Source organism: Coregonus clupeaformis, unplaced genomic scaffold, assembly GCF_020615455.1.
Source record: "Coregonus clupeaformis isolate EN_2021a unplaced genomic scaffold, ASM2061545v1 scaf0596, whole genome shotgun sequence".
NCBI classification, from domain to species: Eukaryota; Metazoa; Chordata; class Actinopteri; order Salmoniformes; family Salmonidae; genus Coregonus; species Coregonus clupeaformis.
Genome location: NW_025534051.1, coordinates 211,373 through 232,229, shown reverse-complemented (window position 1 = coordinate 232,229; position 20,857 = coordinate 211,373). Strand labels below are relative to the sequence as shown.

Here is a 20,857-nt window from a genome sequence, read left to right as displayed (position 1 = left end):
ATGTGTTTCCATCAAATGGACTTGTTGTGGATAAAAAGCTGTGCGTGATGACATAGTGAACATAGAAATACCTTTTTGTGGTTAAATTCCCATGTACCGAATAAAAAATACAAGTTCAATGGGTTTCCATTGCATTTTCAACTCTACTGATGGTTTTCTCACAAACAATGTTGCTTTATATAGCGACTGTGCCAACTCTGGTATTGGCATGTGCTCTCTAGCCAACAGCTCGCAGATACAGTGTGGGTAGGCCTATAGCCTACAAGATGAGATTATTATTTATTTGTCAAACGGCAGCCAAGCATCGATGATCATGTCACCAGAATAAGACCCTCGATATTTATTGGAAAGGAGCATCAAGCTCATCACCTTGCACTTTCTCCAACCTGTGAAGTTCATCATAATTTATTTAATCTGTAGCCTAATAAACCGCATGCTTTCCGTACAAGTCATAGTGGGAGTACCACACAACATGTCATCGCGTGACTCCAAGTTTACTTCGATATGATGGTTATTATATCAATATTTGTGAATAATAGCATTTCCACCGACATTTCTCACATAATTAATTTACTGACACAAAAAGATGCCACCCTGTCTAGCGTACTTTGTTTAGTCTACATTTGGAAAGTTTACCGACAAATGTTCTGTTTCCATCAGGCTGGTCGTAAAATGTTTTATCCAACGGTACTTTACTCACATTGGCCTCCCGAGTGGCGCAGCGGTCTAAGGCACTGCATCGCAGTGCTAGAGGCGTCACTACAGACCTGGTTCGATCCCAGGCTGTATCACAACTGGCCGTGATCGGGAGTCCCATAGGGCGGCGCACAATTGGCCCAGCGTCGTCCGGGTTAGGGGAGGGTTTGGCCGGGGGGGCTTTACTTGGCTCATCGCGCTCTAGCGACTCCTTGTGGCGGGCCGGACGCCTGCAGGCTGACTTCGGTCGTCAGTTGAACAATGTTTCCTCCGACACATTGGTGCGGCTGACTTCCGGGTTAAGTGGGCGGGTGTTAAGAAGCATGGTTTGGCGGGTCATGTTTCGGAGGACGCATGACTGGACCTTCGCCTCCCGAGCCCGTTGTGGAGTTGCAGCGATGACACATGATCAATATTGGGGAGAAAAAGGGGGTAAAATACCAACAATAATAACAAATAACAAATAAAATATTGGATGGAAACCTGGTTAGAGATGAGGACAGAAGGAGGTTTACCTGGTAGAGCTCGATCCTCTGTTCAGACACGCGGGCCTTGGGGTTCTGGAGGCGGAAGACGCGTAGCTCAGCCTTGACCAGGTTAGAGGCATTCTTCTCCATGGAGGTCACGTCGAAGGTGAGCCGTCTGTAGTACGGGTTGTAGTGCATGGGAGAGATGACATCTGAAACACAGGAAGGAGGACGGAGGACGGAGTTCAGCAACACGACTGACGATTGTGTTTGTGTGCGTGTGTAAAGACAAGCCCAATCCAAATGTAATGGCTGACAGGGTGAAAATTCTTCCCTACTTTTACTCTTCCCCAGTTTATTTACTCACTGTGTTCAGTTGAGAGGTCATAAAAGGCAAAATGACGTTCACTCTCATCTTCGCAACTTCAAAGAATGGTCAAATTCTCTATCAGAAACCACAGCAGTTTTCAAATAGCTCACACACCAGATTAGAATTGATGCCATTCGCTCTCTTGCAATGTTCAGACACACACGTCTCCTTGTCTCTCGGATCACTTGGGGTAATGCTGCAGTACATATGGTTCCTATAGGAACCCGGTACTATGGTAACGCTCACTGAATACTCCCGAACATGTGTGTAGCTCTGTGTAAGTATCTGATACGGGACCTGCACAGTAGTACTGTAACACTCACACACTACTCAAAACCATGTGTGGTGGAAGCGTGTGTTTGACAGAAGCTTACACAGTAGAACCGGGTGACGCACTTAGCACTGACAACCCTGTGTGTAGTGGTGCGCCTGACAGCCAGGCTCGGGCGCAGAAAGTAATGCAACAACCGTAATGCTGGGAACCATGTGTGCGGCGGTGTGTTTGACAGTTCCCTACACCACGGTGTATTAGGAGGCCCAGAGCCTTAAATTGATGGCTGCAACGTTAGGCAGAAGCCCAGGATTAGCCAGCCACCGTGGTTTGTTTAAAGAGAGTATACAACCGCAACGACCATCAAGACAGGAGGGAGGGGGAGGAGAGAAGGGGGAGAGAAACTGCTAAGTTGTACTTGGACCAGACCTAAAAGGACAACTACAGCCAAAATACCATTTACTTTACTAAACACTGAGATAAATTAGTTATCTCAAATATTACTTGATAGATATTACTGCACTGTCGGAGCTAGAAGCACAAGCAATTCGCTACACCCGCAATAACGTCTGCTAAACATGTGTATGTGACCAATAAAATTGGATTTGATTTGAATTATAATAGCTTGCGTGTGTGTGCGGTTTGTGTGTGTGTTAAACACAAAGCTGTGACAATGCTCTTGTGCCAGAGGGAGCATGTGTGAGGTGACTGTGTCTAATGTGACCTTTGATCTTCTTAGTGAGATTCACACTCAGGTCTCTCACAGGCACCTACCAAATACCCGTCCCAGCGTCATGTTTCAGAGCAGTTCCTGTATTTTTTTAATCAGTCTATCAATCTTTTTTCTCTCTCTCATTTTCTCTCTCTCTGTATTTCTCTCTCTCTGTATTTCTCTCTCTCTGTGTGTTGCGCCAGTGACCAATGGTCTGGGCGCGCCAACACTAACCCTTCTCTCTGTGACCAGAGAGTCAGATGAGCCAAGACTAACTACGCTCTTGCTCGCTTCCTTCCCATCCGTCAACAGAGAAAGTCACACTTCCAAGTCCCAATGGGCCAGCTTAAGGCTGTGTGTAACTTCTACACAGCGGTGCTGCCTCATGAATGAGGCCGCTGTGCTTAACACAACACTGGCCGCATTGACCGAGGGCACAGGGAATAGTGCAGCTGGACTAACCACAATTAACACACACTCACCTACTGTACAGGTCTGGATATCCATTCGCACACATACAATCTATTTGGATACACTTCAAACAGACATACAGTGAGGGAAAAAAGTATTTGATCCCCTGCTGATTTTGTACGTTTGCCCACTGACAAAGACATGATCAGTCTATAATTTTAATGGTAGGTTTATTTGAACAGTGAGAGACAGAATAACAACAACAAAAATCCAGAAAAACGCATGTCAAAAATGTTATATATTGATTTGCATTTTAATGAGGGAAATCAGTATTTGACCCCTCTGCAAAACATTACTTAGTACTTGGTGGCAAAATCCTTGTTGACAATCACAGAGGTCAGACGTTTCTTGTAGTTGGCCACCAGGTTTGCACACATCTCAGGAGGGATTTTGTCCCACTCCTCTTTGCAGATCTTCTCCAAGTCATTAAGGTTTCGAGGCTGACGTTTGGCAACTCAAACCTTCAGCTCCCTCCACAGATTTTCTATGGGATTAAGGTCTGGAGACTGGCTAGGCCACTCCAGGACCTTAATGTGCTTCTTCTTGAGCCACTCCTTTGTTGCCTTGGCCGTGTGTTTTGGGTCATTGTCATGCTGGAATACCCATCCACGACCCATTTTCAATGCCCTGGCTGAGGGAAGGAGGTTCTCACCCAAGATTTGACGGTACATGGCCCCGTCCATCATCCCTTTGATGCGGTGAAGTTGTCCTGTCCCCTTAGCAGAAAAACACCCCCAAAGCATAATGTTTCCACCTCCATGTTTGACGGTGGGGATGGTGTTCTTAGGGTCATAGGCAGCATTCCTCCTCCAAACACGGCGAGTTGAGTTGATGCCAAAGAGTTCCATTTGTCTCATCTGACCACAACACTTTCACCCAGTTCTCCTCTGAATCATTCAGATGTTCATTGGCAAATTTCAGACGGCCCTGTATATGTGCTTTCTTGAGCAGGGGGACCTTGCGGGCGCTGCAGGATTTCAGTCCTTCACGGCATAGTGTGTTACCAATTGTTTTCTTGGTGACTATGGTCCCAGCTGCCTTGAGATCATTGACAAGATCCTCCCGTGTAGTTCTGGGCTGATTCCTCACCGTTCTCATGATCATTGCAACTCAACGAGGTGAGATCTTGCATGGAGCCCCAGGCCGAGGGAGACTGACAGGTCTTTTGTGTTTCTTCCATTTGCGAATAATCGCACCAACTGTTGTCACCTTTTCACCAAGCTACTTGGCGGTGGTCTTGTAGCCCATTCCAGCCTTGTGTAGGTCTATAATCTTGTCCCTGACATTCTTGGAGAGCTCTTTGGTCTTGGCCATGGTGGAGAGTTTGGAATCTGATTGATTGATTGCTTCTGTGGACAGGTGTCTTTTATGCAGGTAACAAAATGAGATTAGGAACACTCCCTTTAAGAGTGTGCTCCTAATCTCAGCTCGTTACCTGTATAAAAGACATCTGGGAGCCAGAAATCTTTCTGATTGAGAGGGGGTCAAATACTTATTTCCCTCCTTAAAATGCAAATCAATTTATAACATTTTTGACATGCGTTATTCTGTCTCTCACTGTTCAAATAAACCTACCATTAAAATTATAGACTGATCATTTCTTTGTCAGTGGGCAAACGTACAAAATAGCAGGGGATGAAATACTTTTTTCCCTCACTGTACATACCCCACCAGACACGCCACAACAGGTTTCTTCACGGTACCCAAACCAAAAACAGATTTAATGCGTCGCTCAGTTATGTATAGAGCCATGTCATCGTAGAATGCTCTGCCACCAGAGATTACTCAAGCAAAGTTTAGCTTTAAAAAACAGATAAAGAATACATTGTGTATAACAGTGCCTCCTCTTTCTAAAGACCTAATCTAACTGTACTGTATATAAGAATATGAATATGTATATATGAAGTGTGTAAATAGTATTTTTTGTTGTCTCCTTGTGTCTTTCCTATATAACTCTTTTTAAAATTAAAAATATATATTTTTAATTTAATGTGATATCTTATGTTGTTCTTGTCTATAACTGTTCTGTATTTCGTTATGTATTTGTATGTTTTATGTGGACCCCAGGAAGAGTAGCTGCTGCATGTACAGTAGCTAATGGGGATCGTAATAAACTCAACTCAACAAACACGCAAGCACGCAAACACACACACACAAAGCTACTGTATATCCGTTATATACATATGGAATGCTCTCTCACACACAACTACTACACAATAGGTCCTTTTACTCAACAAAACATAAACAGTCAAGCAGACACACACACACACAATACAGTAATACATCCTCCCTCAGACGGTAATAAATCCTGATCTCTTCATGTCATGGTCAAGTCAACTGGGGAATTCTGGGTGACTCAATAAGCCAACCACTGGTTGACATGAGGTTCAGTGGCAGAGAGAGAGAGAGAGAGAGACAGAGAGAGAGAGAGAGAGAGAGAGAGAGAGTGTGTCAGTCAGACCACGTTAACACTAATTTATATGAACGTGACACCAAAATGATCCACCACAACTGGCGCCGCTGTGGTCTTTCTGTGGCACTGCACCCGGGCTCATTCAGGGAATTGAGAAGCGAGGAGGCAGTGGTGATGTCACACACGGAACGGGGTTGCACTATACTTTCATTAACCAGACCAAGGCCTCCCTTCTTCTCTCTTTCCTCACAGAGGGGAGCCTGATGTCACATGAGAGCTGTCACACACAGCGAATAGACAGCCCCCTGATCCCTCTAATCATTCCCTTCATTACTCATCACTTCCATGACATCATAGGCCAATGGCAAAATAGTCAGGCATGTGCTGCTGGGAGAAAAATACTATAATGCCCCCATGTACAGTACCAGTCAAAAGTTTGGACACAACTACTCATTCCAGGGTTTTTCTTTATGTTTACTATTTTCTACATTGCAGAATAATAGCGAAAACATCAGAACTATGAAATAACATATATGGAATAATGTAGTAGCAAAAAAAGTGTTAAACAAATCAAAATATATTTGATATTTTTCAAAGTAGCCACCCTTTGCCTTGATGACAGCTTTGCACACTCTTGGCATTCTCTCAACCAGCTTCATGAGGAATGCTTTTCCAACACCCTTGAAGGAGTTCCCACATATGCTGAGCACTTGATGGCTGCTTTTCCTTCACGGTCCAACTCAGACTCTATGGTGACCAGTGAGCTAAGATAAGACAGGGATTTGCCTAGCAGTGATTTATAGATGACCTGGAGCCAGTGGGTTTGGCAACGAATATGTAGTGAGGGCCAGCCAACAAGAGCGTACAGGTCACAATGGTGGGTAGTATATGGAGCTTTGGTGACAAAACGGATGGCACTGTGATAGACTACATCCAATTTGCTGAGTAGAGTGTTGGAGGCTATTTTGTAAATGACATCGCCGAATTCAAGGATCGGTAGGATAGTCAGTTTTACGAGGGCATGTTTGGCAGCATGAGTGAAGGAGGCTTTGTTGCGAAATAGGAAGCTGATTCTAGATCTAACTTTTGTTGGAGATGCTTAAAGTGAGTCTGGAAGGAGAGTTTACAGTTTAACCAGACACCTAGTTATTTGTAGTTGTCCACATACTCTAGGTCAGACCCGCCGAGAGTAGTGATTCTAGTCGGGTGGGTGGGTGCAAGCAGCGTTTGGTTGAAGAGCATGCATTTAGTTTTACTAGTGTTTAAGAGCAGTTGGAGGCTACGGAAGGAGTGTTGTATGGCGTTGAAGCTCGTTTGGAGGTTTGTTAACACAGTGTCCAATGAAGGGCCAGATGTATACAAAATGGTGTCGTCCGCATAGAGGTGGATCCGAGTGTCACCAGCAGCAAGAGCGACATCATTGATATACACAGAGAATAGAGTCGGCTCGAGAATTGAACCCCATGGCACCCCCATAGAGACGGCCAGAGGTCCAGTCAACAGGCCCTCCGATTTGACACATTGAACTCTATCTGAGAAGTAGTTGGTGAACCAGGCAAGGCAGTCATTAGAGAAACCAAGGCTATTTAGTCTGCCGATAAGAATACGGTGGTTGACAGAGTCAAAAGCCTTGGCCAGGTCGATGAAGATGGCTGTGCAGTACTGTCTTTTATCGATCGCGGTTATAATATCGTTTAGGACCTTGAGCGTGGCTGAGGTGCACCCATGACTAGCTCAGAAACCGGATTGCATAGCGGAGAAGGTACGGTGGGATTCGAAATGGTCGGTGATGATAATTAACTTGGCTTTCAAATACTTTCGAAAGGCAGGGCAGGATGGATATAGGTCTGTAACAGTTTGGATCTAGAGTGCCACCCCCTTTGAAGAGGGGGATGACCGCGGCAGCTTTCCAATCTCTGGGGATCTCAGACGTTACGAAAGAGAGGTTGAACAGGCTAGCAATAGGGGTTGCGACAATTCTGGCGGCTAATTTTAGAAAGAAAGGGTCCAGATTGTCTAGCCCAGCTGATTTGTAGGGGTCCAGATTTTTCAGCTCTTTCAGAACATCAGCTGTCTGAATTTGTGTGAAGGAGAAGCGGGGGGGGCATGGGCAAGTTGCAGCGGAGGGTGCAGAGCTGGTGGCCGGGGTAGTGGTAGCCAGGTGGAACGCATGGCCAGCCGTAGCAAAATGCTTGTTGAAATTCTCTGAGGTGTGTTTTGGGTCATTGTCCTGTTGAAAAACAAATGACAGTCCCACTAAGCGCAAACCAGATGGGATGGCATATCGCTCCAGAATGCTGTGGTAACCATGCTGGTTAAGTGTGCCTTGAATTCAAAATAAATCACAGACAGTGTCACCAGCAAAGCCCCCCCACACCATGCTTCACAGTGGGAATCACACATCCGGAGATCATCCGTTTCCCTACTCTGTGTCTCACAAAGATACGGCGGTTGGAACCAATAATCTCAAATTTGGACTCATCAGACTAAAGGACAGATTTCCACCGGTCTAATGTCCATTGCTCATGTTTCTTGGCCCAGGCAACTCTCTTCTTCTTATTGGTGTCCTTTAGTAGTGGTTTCTTTGCAGCAATTCGACCATGAAGGCCTGATTTACACAGTCTCCTCTGAACAGTTGATGTTGAGATGTGTCTGTTACTTGAACTCTGTGAAGCATTTATTTGTGCTGCAATCTGAGGTGCAGTTAACTCTAGTGAACTTATCCTCTGCAGCAGAGGTAACTCTGGGTCTTCCTTTCCTGTGGCGGTCCTCATGATAGCCAGTTTCATCATAGCGCTTGATGGTTTTTGCGACTGCACTTTCTTGAAATGTTCCGTATTGACTGAACTTCATGTCTTAAAGTAATGATGGACTGTCGTTTCTCTTTGCTTATTTGAGCTGTTCTTGCCATAATATGGACTTGGTATTTTAACAAACAGGGCTATCTTCTGTATACCAACTCTACCTTGTCACAACACAACTGATTGGCTCAAACGCATTAAGGAAAGAAAGAAATTCCACAAATTTACTTTTAACAAGGCACACCTATTAATTGAAATGCATTCCAGGTGACTACCTCATGAAGATAGTTGAGAGAATGCCAAGAGTGTGCAAAGCTGTCATCAAGGCAAAGGGTGGCTACTTTGAAGAATCTCAAATATAAAATATATTTTGATTTGTTTAACACCTTTGTGGTTACTACATGATTCCATATTTGTTATTTCATAGTTCTGATGTCTTCACTATTATTCTACAATGTAGAAAATAGTAAAAATAAAGAAAAACCCAATAATAATAAAAAACAAGAACATACTTTTTATATAATCACATTTTTCAACCAGGCAAGTCAGTTATGACGGCCTGGCAAGGGGCAAGTCACATACAAGCAAGGAAGGGAGGAAAAAAACTGGGCCCATCTTTCGGGGATCACACTGTTTCATAAGAATACACCATTAATTTCTTCCTGCGCGGGGCGATGAAAACCTGTCCTGGGATACTTCAAACATCAACTTCCTTCCTGAGAGGAAAGAGAGGGCAGTGTGCTAGGCTTGGCTGGACTCTCTCTCCACCCTGTGCTGCTGACACAGAGTACTGCCATGGCAGGTTAAAGCAACACTAGCGGCTGGTGTGGTTACAATGGCTGAGTTCACTGGAAGAGGGTGCCTGTGACACCAGGGATGTGGGGTTGGTTCTTGTATATTAGGCCACATTCAAAATGTATACAATCTAATGTGCCCTATTATGAGTATTCAGACCCCTTGACTTTTTTCACATTTTGTTACGTTACAGACTCATTCTAAAATGGATTAAATAAATCCAAAATCTTCAGTAATCTACACACAATACCCCATAATGACAAAGCAAAAACAGGTTTTTAGAAATGTTTGTAAATGTATTACATATAAAAAACAGAAATACCTTATTTACATAAATATTCAGATCCTTTGCTATGAGACTCAAATCAAATCAAATTTTATTTTAAATTTTCTCGAAATTGAGCTCAGGTGCATCCTGTTTCCATTGATCATCCTTGAGATGTTTCTACAACTTGATTGGAGTCCACCTGTGGTAAATTAAATTGATTGGACATGATTTGGAAAGGCACACACCTGTCTATATAAGGTCCCACAGTTGACAGTGCATGTCAGAGCAAAATCCAAGCCATGAGGTCGAAGGAATTGTCCGTAGAGTTCCGAGACAGGATTGTATCGAGGCACAGATCAGGGGAAGGGTACAAAAAATTCTGCAGAATTGATGGTCCCCAAGAACACAGTGGCCTCCATCATTCTTAAATGGAGAAGTTGGGAACCACCAAGACTCTTCCTAGAGCTGGCTGCCCGGCCAAAATGAGCAATCGGGGGAGAAGGGCCTTGCTCAGGAAGGTGACCAAGAACCCAATGGTCACTCTAACAGAGCTCTAGAGTTCCTCTGTGGAGATGGGAGAACCTTCCAGAAGGACAACCATCTCTGCAGCACTCCACCAATCAGGATTTTATGGTAGAGTGGCCAGACGGAAGCCACTTCTCAGTAAAAGGCACGACAGCTCGATTGGAGTTTGCCAAAAGGCACCAAAAGACTCTCAGACCATGAGAAACAAGATTATCTGGTCTGATGAAAACCAGATTGAACTCTTTGGCCTGAATGCCAAGCGTCACATCTGTAGGAAACCTGGCACCATCCCTACGGTGAAGCAAGGTGGTGGCAGCATCATGCTGTGGGGGTGTTTTTTAGCGGCAGGGACTGGGAGACTAGTCCGGATCGAGGCAAAGATGAACGGAGCAAAGTACAGAGAGATCCTTGATGAAAACCTTCTCCAGAGCGCTCAGGACCTCAGACTGGGGCGAAGGTTCACCTTCCAACAGGACAACGACACTAAGCACCCAGCCAATACAACGCAGGAGTGGTTTCGGGACAAGTCTCTGAATGTCCTTGAGTGGCCCAGCCAGAGCCTGGACTTGAACCCGATAGAACATCTCTGCAGAGACCTGAAAATAGCTGTGCAGCAACGCTCCCCATCAACCTGACAAAGCTGGAGGGGATCTGCAGAGAAGAATGGGAGAAACTATCCAAATACAAGTGTGCCAAGCTTGTAGGGTCACACCCAAGAAGACGCAAGGCTGTAATTGCTGCCAAAGGTGATTCAACAAAGTACTGAGTAAAGGGTCTGAATAGTTACGTAAATGTGACATATATATTTTTTCTTCCATTAATTTAGCAAAAAAATGATAAAAACCTGTTTAATTGATGAGGGGGGAAACAATTAATCAATTTTAGAATAAGGCTGTAAAGTAATAAAATGTGGAAAAAGTCAAGGGGTCTGAATACTTTCCGAAGGCAAGTACCTGCTCACCGAACATCTCATTCCAAAATCATGGGCATTAATATGCTCTCCTTCTCACAAGTAGTGTCCTATAGAGCAAGTAGTGTCCTATATATATATATATATATATATATATATATATATATATATATATATATATATATATATATATATACACATACACATATACATTTATATATACACACATATACATACACATATACATATACATACAGTTGAAGTCGGAAGTTTACATACACTTAGGTTGGAGTCATTAAAACTCGTTTTTCAAACACTCCACAAATTTCTTGTTAACAAACTAATGTAATTTTTCCAACAATTGTTTACAGACAGATGATTTCACTTATAATTCACTGTATCACAATTCCAGTGGATCAGAAGTTTACATACACTAAGTTGACTGTGCCTTTAAACAGCTTGGAAAATTCCAGAATATGATGTCATGGCTTTAGAAGCTTATGATAGGCTAATTTACATCATTTGAGTCAATTGGAGGTGTACCTGTGGATGTATTTTAAGGCCTATCTTCAAACTCAGTGCCTCTTTGATATCATGGGAAGATCAAAAGAAATCAGCCAAGACCTCAGATAAAAAAAAATTGACCTCCACAAGTCTGGTTCATCCTTCGGAGCAATTTCCAAATGCCTGAAGGTACCATGTTCATCTGTACAAACAATAGTACTCAAGTATAAACACCATGGGACCACACAGCCGTCATACCGCTCAGGAAGGAGACGCGTTCTGTCTCCTAGAGATGAATGTACTTTGGTGCGAAAAGTGCAAATCAATCCCAGAACAACAGCAAAGGACCTTGTGAAGATGCTGGAGGAAACAGGTACAAAAGTATCTATATCCACAGTAAAACGAGTCCTGTATCGACATAACCTGAAAGGACACTCAGCAAGGAAGAAGCCACTGCTCCAAAACCGCCATAAAAAAGCCAGACTACGGTTTGCAACTGCACATGGGGACAAAGATCGTACTTTTTGGAGAAATGTCCTCTGGTCTGATGAAACAAAAATAGAACTGTTTGGCCATAATAACCATCGTTATGTTTGGAGGAAAAAGGGGGTTATTGCAAGCCGAAGAACACCATCCCAACCGTGAAGCACGGGGGTGGCAGCATCATGCTGTGGGGGTGGTTTGCTGCAGGAGGGACTGGTGCACTTCACAAAATAGATGGCATCATGAGGAAGGAAAATTATGTGTATATATTGAAGCAACATCTCAAGACATCAGTAAGGAAGTTAAAGCTTGGTCGCAAATGAATCTTCCAAATGGACAATAACCCCAAGCATACTTCCAAAGTTGTGGCAAAATGGTTTAAGGACAATAAAGTCAAGGTATTGGAGTGGCCATCACAAAGCCCTGACCTCAATCCTATAGAAAATGTGTGGGCAGAACTGAAAAAGCGTGTGCGAGCAAGGAGGCCTACAAACCTGACTTAGTTACACCAGCTCTGTCAGTAGGAATGGGCCAAAATTCACCCAATTTATTGTGGGAAGCTTGTGGAAGGCTACCTGAAACATTTGACCCAACTTAAACAATTTAAAGGCAATGCTACCAAATACTAATTGAGTGTATGTAAACTTCTGACCCACTGGGAATGTGACAAAATAAATAAAAGCTGAAATAAATCACTCTCTACTATTATTCTGACATTTCACATTCTTAAAATAAAGTGGTGATCCTAACTGACCTAAGACAGGGAATTTTTCCTAGGATTACATGTCAGGAATTGCGAAAAACTGAGTTTAAATGTATTTGGCTAAACTGTATGTAAACTTCCTACTTCAACTGTATATATATAACTGGGTATATAAATATCTACAGTGGGGAGAACAAGTATTTGATACACTGCCGATTTTGCAGGTTGTCCTACTTACAAAGCATGTAGAGGTCTGTAATTTTTATCATAGGTACACTTCAGCTGCGAGAGACGGAATCTAAAACAAAAATCCAGAAAATCACATTGTATGATTTTTAAGTAATTAATTTGCATTTTATTGCATGACATAAGTATTTGATACATCAGAAAAGCAGAACTTAATATTTGGTACAGAAACCTTTGTTTGCAATTACAGAGATCATACGTTTCCTGTAGGTCTTGACCAGGTTTGCACACACTGCAGCAGGGATTTTGGCCCACTCCTCCATACAGACCTTCTCCAGATCCTTCAGGTTTCGGGGCTGTCACTGGGCAATACGGACTTTCAGCTCCCTCCAAAGATTTTCTATTGGGTTCAGGTCTGGAGACTGGCTAGGCCACTCCAGGACCTTGAGATGCTTCTTACGGAGCCACTCCTTAGTTGCCCTGGCTGTGTGTTTCGGTCGTTGTCATGCTGGAAGACCCAGCCACGACCCATCTTCAATGCTCTTACTGAGGGAAGGAGGTTGTTGGCCAAGATCTCGCGATACATGGCCCCATCCATCCTCCCCTCAATACGGTGCAGTCGTCCTGTCCCCTTTGCAGAAAAGCATCCCCAAAGAATGATGTTTCCACCTCCATGCTTCACGGTTGGGATGGTGTTCTTGGGGTTGTACTCATCCTTCTTCTTCCCTCCAAACACGGCGAGTGGAGTTTAGACCAAACAGCTATATTTTTGTCTCATCAGGCCACATGACCTTCTCCCATTCCTCCTCTGGATCATCCAGATGGTCATTGGCAAACTTCAGACGGGCCTGGACATGCGCTGGCTTGAGCAGGGGGACCTTGCGTGCGCTGCAGGATTTTAATCCATGACGGCGTAGTGTGTTACTAATGGTTTTCTTTGAGACTGTGGTCCCAGCTCTCTTCAGGTCATTGACCAGGTCCTGCCGTGTAGTTCTGGGCTGATCCCTCACCTTCCTCATGATCATTGATGCCCCACGAGGTGAGATCTTGCATGGAGCCCCAGACCGAGGTTGATTGACCGTCATCTTAAACTTCTTCCATTTTCTAATAATTGCGCCAACAGTTGTTGCCTTCTCATCAAGCTGCTTGCCTATTGTCCTGTAGCCCATCCCAGCCTTGTGCAGGTCTACAATTTTATCCCTGATGTCCTTACACAGCTCTCTGGTCTTGGCCATTGTGGAGAGGTTGGAGTCTGTTTGATTGAGTGTGTGGACAGGTGTCTTTTATACAGGTAACGAGTTCAAACAGGTGCAGATAATACAGGTAATGAGTGGAGAACAGGATGGCTTCTTAAAGAAAAACTAACAGGTCTGTGAGAGCCGGAATTCTTACTGGTTGGTAGGTGATCAAATACTTATGTCATGCAATAAAATGCAAATTAATTACTTAAAAATCATACAATGTGATTTTCTGGATTTTTGTTTTAGATTCCGTCTCTCACAGTTGAAGTGTACCTATGATAACAATTACAGACCTCTACATGCTTTGTAAGTAGGAAAACCTGCAAAATCGGCAGTGTATCAAATACTTATATATACATATACAGTGAGGGAAAAAAATATTTGATCCCCTGCTGATTTTGTACATTTGCCCACTGACAAAGAAATGATCAGTCTATAATTTTAATGGTAGGTTTATTTGAACAGTGAGAGACAGAATAACAACAAAAAAATCAAGAAAAACACATTTCAAAAATGTTATAAATTGATTTGCATTTTAATTAGGGAAATAAAGTGTTATTATAATTAAGTGTGCTTTGAATTCTAAATAAATCACAGACAGTGTCACCAGCAAAGCACCCCCACACCATAACACCTCCTCCGCCATGCTTTATGGTGGGAAATACACATGCGGAGATCATCCGTTCACCCACACCGCGTCTCACAAAGACACGACGGTTGGAACCAAAACTCTCAAAAAGTACAACTTCCCACCAGTCTAATGTCCATTGCTCGTGTTTCTTGGCCCAAGCAGGTCTCCTCTTCTTATTGGTGTCCTTTAGTAGTGGTTTCTTTGCAGTAATTCGACCATGAAGGCCTGATTCACACAGTCCCCTCTGAACAGTTGATGTTCAGATGTGTCTGTGACTTGAACTCTGTGAAGCATTTATTTGCCCTGCAATTTCTGAGGCTGGTAACTCTAATGAACTTATCCTCTGCAGCAGAGGTAACTCTGGGTCTTCCATTCCTATGGCGGTCTCATGAGAGCCAGTTTCATCATAGCGCTTGATGGTTTTTGCAACTGCACTTTCTTGAAATGTTCCGTATTGACTGAACTTCATGTCTTAAAGTAATGATGGACTGTCGTTTCTCTTTGCTTATTTGAGCTGTTCTTGCCATAATGGACTTGGTCTTTTACCAAATAGGGCTATCTTCTGTATACCCCCCTACCTTGTCACGACACAACTGATTGGCTCAAACTTTTAAGAAGGCACACCTGTTAATTGAAATGCATTCCAGGTGACTCCCTCATGAAGCTGGTTGAGAGAATGCCAAGAGTGTCACCAAGGCAAAGGGTGGCTATTTGAAGAATCTCAAATATAAAATATATTTTTTTGGTTACTACATGATTCCATATGTGTTATTTCATAGTTTTGATGTCTACACTATTATTCTACAATGTAAAAAATTGTAAAAATAAAGAAAAACTCTTGAATGAGTAGGTGTGTCCAAACTTTTGACTGGTAGTGTATATATATATTTACACATACACTACATGACCAAAAGTATGTGGACACCTGCTCGTCGAACATCTCATTCCAAAATCATGGGCATTAATATGGAGTTGGTCCCCCCTTTGCTGCTATTACAGCCTCCACTCTTCTGGGAAGGTTTTCCACTAGATGTTGAAACATTGCTGTCGGGACTTGCTTCCATTTAGCCACAAGAGCATTAGTGAGGTTGGGCACTGATGTTGGGCGATTAGGCCTGGTTCGCAGTCGGCGTTGAAGTCAGGGCTCTGTGCAGGCCAGTCAAGTTCTTCCACACTGATCTTGACAAACCATTTCTGTATGGATCCCGCTTTGTGAAACAGGAAAGGACCTTCCAAAACTGTTGCCACAAAGTTGGAAGCACAGAATCTTCTAGAACGTCATTGTATGCTGTAGCGTTAAGATTTCCCTTCACTCGAAATAAGGGGCCTAGCCGAACCATGAAAAACAGCCCCAGACCATTATTCCTCCTCCACCAAACTTTACAGTTGGCACTATGCATTCGGGCAGGTAACGTTCTCCTGGCATCTGCCAAACCCAGATTCGTCCGTCGGACTGCCAGATGGTGAAGCGTGATTCATCACTCCAGAGAACGCGTTTCCACTGCTCCAGAGTCCAATGGCGGCGAGCATTACACCACTCCAGCCGACACTTGGCTTTGCGCATGGTGATCTTAGGCTGCTCGGCCATGGAAACCCATTTCATGAACCTCCCGACGAACAGTTCTTGTGCTGACGTTGCTTCCAGAGGCAGTTTGAAATTCGGTAGTGAGTGTCCAGCTACACCATGGTCTAGAAGGCTCCTGTAGACCTTCATTGCAAAACAGTGTGTTTTAATCAGTTATTTGGTGACGTGAGTATATCTAATAATGATAACTTTTTTAATGTTTCACTAATTACATTTTTATGAAATTCACTTAGTATGATGGTCCTCCCCTTCCTTCTCTGAAGAGCCTCCACTGATAGACTAGCCTTCATCTTGGGGGCATTACATTAAATATGCATCTTTCCCACGTGTGAACTGCTCAATGTCTGCTGTGCAGTTATCTAAACAGCAGAGTCACAGGGATCTGTGCCAACCAATGCAACCCCTCCCAGCATCCTTCATTCCTCACACTGTCACTGACCTCCACTGACCCTACACACACTTCCTGCGCCCTGGCTCCACCCCCTTGCTTCCTTTCCCCAGAGCGGTTCCAGAACTGCAGCCAGCATCATCTTTGTCCTTTAATGCACTCCAGACATGCAGGTTTTATACAGTACACCGTGGTGTGTGTGTGTGTGTGTATCTGTGTGGAGAAGTTAGACTAGCCTCCAGCTGCCCAAACTCTCTCAGTTTATACGGTAATGACACTAAAACTGCCCTTAATTGCAGACTGTTTGTCAAAGAGCGATGTTTCAAGCTGTGTCTGGTTTCTACTTTACAGAGCGACATTAAGGATTGTTTTTTTTTTTTTACATGAAAGGGACTTTATGGTGCTTGGCACAGGTCGGTGAAACACCTGCAGTGGGCAAACATTTGACCTTCGAGAAAGGAAGAAACAATTTAAGGCCAAACTGTTTAATTTGGAGTTGGTCTCTGCTGGTTTCGGCTGAGCCCACTGCTCCAGCAGCACTTGACTTTGACTCCTTTTGCTAATGGTCAGCCAATAAAAATGTCTGCACAGTTTTTACTTAGGATCTACACACTGTATTGACATCTCATTCAACAAGCTCCTTCATCTCCTTAACTGAAGACAACTGCCCTCACTCCCTGATAATAAACAGTGCAAATCATTGAAAAACTGCTGAAGAGTGCCTACAAAAGCTAAAATACCTAACTCACAAGGTTCTGCTCTGGAGAAAACTTGCCTGGTCCCAGATCTGTGTGTGCTGTCTTCTCAATTCCTATGATCATTGTCATGCCAAACATTTAGCATGACAACAACCAGAAGTTAGTTATACAGCACAAGCAGATCTGGGACCAGGCAAAAAACTGCGGTTTCAATAAAAACATGTGGTACTAGCACTGGCTATTAGGATTTCATAACAACACCTGCAAGTGTTTTTGCAGATAAATTGGCATGGCGCATGCAAACACAGTCACACACACACAGACAGACAAACTGGGGGATATTACAGGGTGTTTTGTGTAATATTAAAACATTTGCGTTGCCTGGAGACCTTTATGGCATAACATGTGGCTTTAATCAAATATGACATTAAGTGGTATATATTTTATGAGGAGACATTCATTTTCTTCATTGTTGGAATGGTCCTACAAGCCATGAATTACGAGGAAAATATCCAAATGTTTGTTCAAATTCCCAAAAAGTCTGATTTATGACTTTGTAAAATTACCGGATGCAACTGTTTGCTACCTCAGAGTCATTTTTACCATTTGAAAATGGAAATTGAGACCAAATATTGGTTTGCAGTGCTGAGATGCCGGGACAGACCGAAGGGAGAATTATTTGACCTATTTTGAAGCATTTCTCACTTCTGTAAGACATGCGCTCAGATTCCCCAGGCTTCCTCTATGGAGGGACAGTCTGTTCTCTCTCTCACACTCTGGACCAGGAAGTGTTACCGATGCACCAAGTCTGGAACCAACAGGACCCTGAACAGCTTCTACCAAGAGTAGCTATAAGACTACTAAATAGTTAACCAAATATCTCAGAACTCTACAGTGCGACCATTTTACTCACATTTGTGCCTAAATATTTTTCTGCGCGACCTGGAATTTTTATTTAGGAACACCAGTACGCCTATTACCTTAAATATGTATCATTGTGCGTCAACATTTCTTTATGTCTGCCTACATTCTTCCTTGTAAGAAAAGTACCTGCATTTGACCCTCTTTGCACTAACTCTTTTGACTCATCACATACGCTGCTGTTACTGTTTATTATCTATGCTGTTGCCTAGTCACTTTACCCCTACCTATATGTACATACAGTGCATTCAGAAAGTATTCAGACCCCTTGATTTTTCCACATTTTGTTACATTACAGCCTTATTCTAAAATTGATTAAATAGTTTTTTCCCCTCATCAATCTACACACAATACCCCAAAATGACAAAGCAATATTTTTTGGGACATTTGTGCTAATAAAAAAAAATTAAAATAAAAAAAAATCATATTTTCATAAGTATTCAGAGACTATACTCTGTACTTTGTTGAAGCACCTTTGACAGCGATTACAGCCTCGAGTCTTCTTGGATATTACGCTACAAGCTTTGCACACCTGTATTTGGGGAGTTTCTCCCATTCTTCTCTGCAGATCCTCTCAAGCTTTGTCAGGTTGGATGGGGAGCGTCTCTGCACAGCTATTTTCATGTCTCTCCAGAGATGTTCGATCGGGTGGGACCTTATATTGACAGGTGTGCCTTTCCAAATCATGTCCAATCAATTGAATTTACCACAGGTGGACTCTATTTGTAATACATTTGCAAAACAAATCCAAAAAAATGTTTTTCGCTTTGTCATTATGGGCTATTGATGAGGGAAAAAATGTATTTAATCAATTTTAGAATAAGGCTGTAACATAACAAAATGTGGAAAAAGGGAAGCGGCCTGAATACTTTCTGAATGCACTGTGTCTACCTCAATTACCTCGTACTCCTGCACATCAACTCAGTACTGGTACCCCGTGTATATAGCCAAGTTATTGTTACTCATTGTGAATTTATTCCTCATGTTATTTATTCTATATCTTTCTCTCTGCATTGTTGGGAAGGGCCCGTAAGTAAGAATTTCACTGTTAGTCTACACCTGTTGTTTATGAAGCATGTGACAAATAACATTTTATTTGAGATTAGGAGACGTGGAGAGGAGAGAAAAGATAGAAGGGAGGAATGCAAAGGTGAGCGGGAGAGACAGATCCTGTGTGGAATCAAGATGAACATCTGAGGATAAAAAAAAAAAGGCATGAGCAATAAGGAAGGAGAGAAATATTAGTCAAGAAAAGGTAACGAAGAGGTGGTGGAAAAGGTGCTGGAAAAGAGAGGAGGGGAAAGGAAAGGAGAGAGAAGGAGAGGAAAAGGCGTCCGGCTGAGAAAGACAAACTCGACAGATGGAATAGGAGAACAGCGAGACAGAGATCGAGAGAGAAGTCGAGAAGGATACAGGGACAGACAGACAGGAGGAAATAAAGGAAAGAGTGGGGGGGAGAGTGAGAGTAAAGGGGGAAAAATACGACAGAAAGTGAGAGAAAGAGCGAGAGGGAATGTGAGACTGTCTCGTTCCCTGCAGACGCCTCCGCCCAGCCCCTCACCTGCCAATAGCAAATTGAAAACAACTCTGCACATAATCCCATGGAACTAAAAATACCCGGTGCTTTGAAGCCCCTTCCACGAAGGCCTGTCAGTCTCCACAGGCCTCCTTCCCAGCAACAGACCAACACATACACACAGAAACATATATACACACATACACAGAAACACACAGTGTGTGTGTGTGTGTGAGTGAGAGAGAGAGAGAGAGAGAGAGAGAGAGAGAGAGAGAGAGAGAGAGAGAGAGAGAGACAGAGACAGAGACAGAGACAGAGACAGAGACAGAGACAGATGAGAAGGGAAGGTAGAGGGGCTTTTGGGCTTCAGCCACCAGACAGACACATGGTCCCTCTCCACTGTTGCTGTATGGCAACCAGAAAACAAGCAAGCTAGGCAGCAGCATAACAAAGCAGTGAGGGAGAAAGATGAGGAGAGATAGTCGAAGAGAGATACATAGACAAAGAGGGAAGGAGAGAGAGACCTCATGGCGGTGTGTTTGTGTTTAAATGTGTGTATGAGAGAGAGCGAGAGAAAGCAAAAGAGAGCGAGAGGGAGCGAGCAAGAGCGAGAGCGAGAGAGAGAGAGAGCGAGAGAGAGAGAGTGTGCATGCATGCTGGGTAGCAGTGGCCTGGTCCAAACTCAGTGGGAGAATACCTCACCTCATTAATTGCTGAATACATAAACCTTCGGAACACTATGACACACACTTCAATACACTATCCTCTGCTCGACGATTGCATAACATTACAAACCGCAATCACACATTCAACAGTCCCATAAAACGTGCCTCTCTGCAGGACACATTCACTAAAACTGCCCTCCACTAACAACAGCACTAGCTCTCATTCCCTTCTATCACTCCCATGTTAGAGTATCATCTTACATGGGAACCTGTCCCATTGTTGTAAACAATCCGAAAAGTTGTCGGAGGAACAGTTGTTATTCTTTTGCTTACTCTTTCTCTCTCTTTCCCCGTTTATTTGTCTATCTTTCCCTCGGTTACGCAATGCTGCTTGGCCACGGTTGTCCTCCAGTTCAAAATGTCAGCAGCGTCCAGGTCTTGCGTAAGTTTAACGGAGGACCGAGCCCCATTCTCAACAACAACCCCACAGTGCTGCTGCTGCTGCTGATACCTCCTGGCTCTGTCTCTCTCTCTCTCTCTCTCTCTCCTTCTCTAAGAGCACCGATGAGACATCAACAGGGTGCACAACGGCAGAGAAACTGACACTGACAAAGACCTACTGTAGATCCCTCAGTCA

The 20,857-nt window shown here is 43.5% G+C and overlaps 1 protein-coding gene across 1 annotated transcript in view; it reads right to left on the bottom strand.

Annotated features, from left to right (window-relative positions):
- The window catches only part of LOC121585906 (transforming growth factor beta-2 proprotein), a 36,364-nt gene that overhangs the window by 6,225 nt on the left and 9,282 nt on the right, over positions 1-20,857 (bottom strand). Inside the window, exon 2 of the mRNA XM_041902221.2 lies at positions 1,212-1,375. Within this exon, the coding sequence (XP_041758155.1) occupies positions 1,212-1,375 (164 nt within the window). The remainder of the gene's footprint in view (positions 1-1,211; positions 1,376-20,857) is intronic.